At 36.7% G+C, this 1,519-nt stretch overlaps 1 protein-coding gene across 1 annotated transcript in view; it reads right to left on the reverse strand.

Annotated features, from left to right (window-relative positions):
• Positions 1-1,519, reverse strand: part of tbrg4 (transforming growth factor beta regulator 4) — a gene marked incomplete in the record, with an annotated part of 21,452 nt that overhangs the window by 4,344 nt on the left and 15,589 nt on the right. The window contains 1 exon segment of the mRNA XM_014021851.1: positions 823-934. Coding sequence (XP_013877305.1) covers positions 823-934 — 112 coding nt within the window.

Below are 1,519 nucleotides of genomic sequence, written 5' to 3' on the forward strand. Positions count from 1 at the left end.
TAAATAAATAAATAAATAAATGAATAAATAAATAACGATTAATCGATTATGTATGCTGTATGTGGTGTTGTACACAACCTCACTCAAAATGATGGGATAAAGACCATTAGAGCTTAGATCAGGCCTAAAACCTGAGCCAACCTGAGCCCACAGACTTTGTGTCCGAGTCTGAAACAACCCAACTAATAAACTCTAATTAGAGGCCAGAGTCTGAAGTAAACCCCACATATTATTTTATTATTACCATGTTTATGTGTGTTTAATGTGATCCCCATTTTTGAGCTTAAAATACATAAAGAAAAATCTAATCCTCGTATATAATGCTGTCCCTAATTTCATTCAAACTTCTACGTTTCTTTTCATCTCTGCATCACAATAAAAAAAAAGAAAAGGAAAAAGAAAAAAGTTTTACCTACGACTCTGGTTTGAAAAAAAAAATATAAATAAATAAAAAAACAACAACCACTATTCTTGTTTATATGCAACATACAGCAGTGGAAATTATGATGATTTATTCCCTGCAAAACAATATTTCAGTTCTAGACAAGAAAATATTAAAACTTACTGTGGTAGGACACTGTGGATATTTTARCTTCAATAACTAAACACTAGTTACAGTTACAAAAATCATGACTGCTGAAGTTAAAAAYTTAGATTAATAACTTTAAAATGAGACCAAACAAAGGGTTCGAGAGCAGTACTTCATTTTATTTGTGTACGCTTTTTAAAGTGTTTTAAGAAATTTTAGACCTGACAGTTTGTGCAGGTGAAGTACCATCTGAGTTTTTACTAAAACTAGAGGAAACAAGCACAGAATCTCACCGTCGTGTCCCTGCTGGTAGGTTCTGGTCTCCTCCTCCACCTGGTAAATGAGGGGCTTTCAGTGTCGACAAGTCAATTGGTTTGTTGTCACAGTCCACGACCATCTCTCCATCTGATGGGGACAAATAATGAAATGTTTAAAACAAAAGACATGGACAGAAAAAGATTTCTGACTTGTGTTTATTAGGGGTGTAAGAAAATATTGATACACTGAAATATCCTGATATTTCATTTCCCGATACTGTATCGATATTGTAAAGCCCTGTATTGATTTTTTATTAAGGTTTAAAACATCAACATTCCTGCCAACGGTTCATTTTTATGTTGTAGTTCAGCCTCTAGTTGGCAGCAGTGAGCCAGCCATTTGGCTCCTCTACCTCTTGAGCGCCAGAGAGTAAGGGTAGCATTAGCATTGTGGGTAAAGCTAGCTTCATGCTCCGATAGCTGAATCTGAGCGGAAAAGACCAACACCCTCTGCCTTCTAAGCTGAGGTAAGGTTACAAAGTTACTTATTTATCAGAATGTCTGTATTTTAAGCCAAATTAAGTGTTTTGTGCGCTCTTTTTTCCAACTGTAGTCACGTCACATTTCGTTACATAGGGCAGGCAGGCAGGCGTCTATCCCCTCKAGCGAGCACGGCACTCCCCCCGTGACATAAAACTCTGTCTGTTGCTCTCAATGTCCGGCTGATCACATC

Source organism: Austrofundulus limnaeus, unplaced genomic scaffold (assembly GCF_001266775.1).
Source record: "Austrofundulus limnaeus strain Quisiro unplaced genomic scaffold, Austrofundulus_limnaeus-1.0 Scaffold308, whole genome shotgun sequence".
In the NCBI taxonomy this organism is placed as follows: domain Eukaryota; kingdom Metazoa; phylum Chordata; class Actinopteri; order Cyprinodontiformes; family Rivulidae; genus Austrofundulus; species Austrofundulus limnaeus.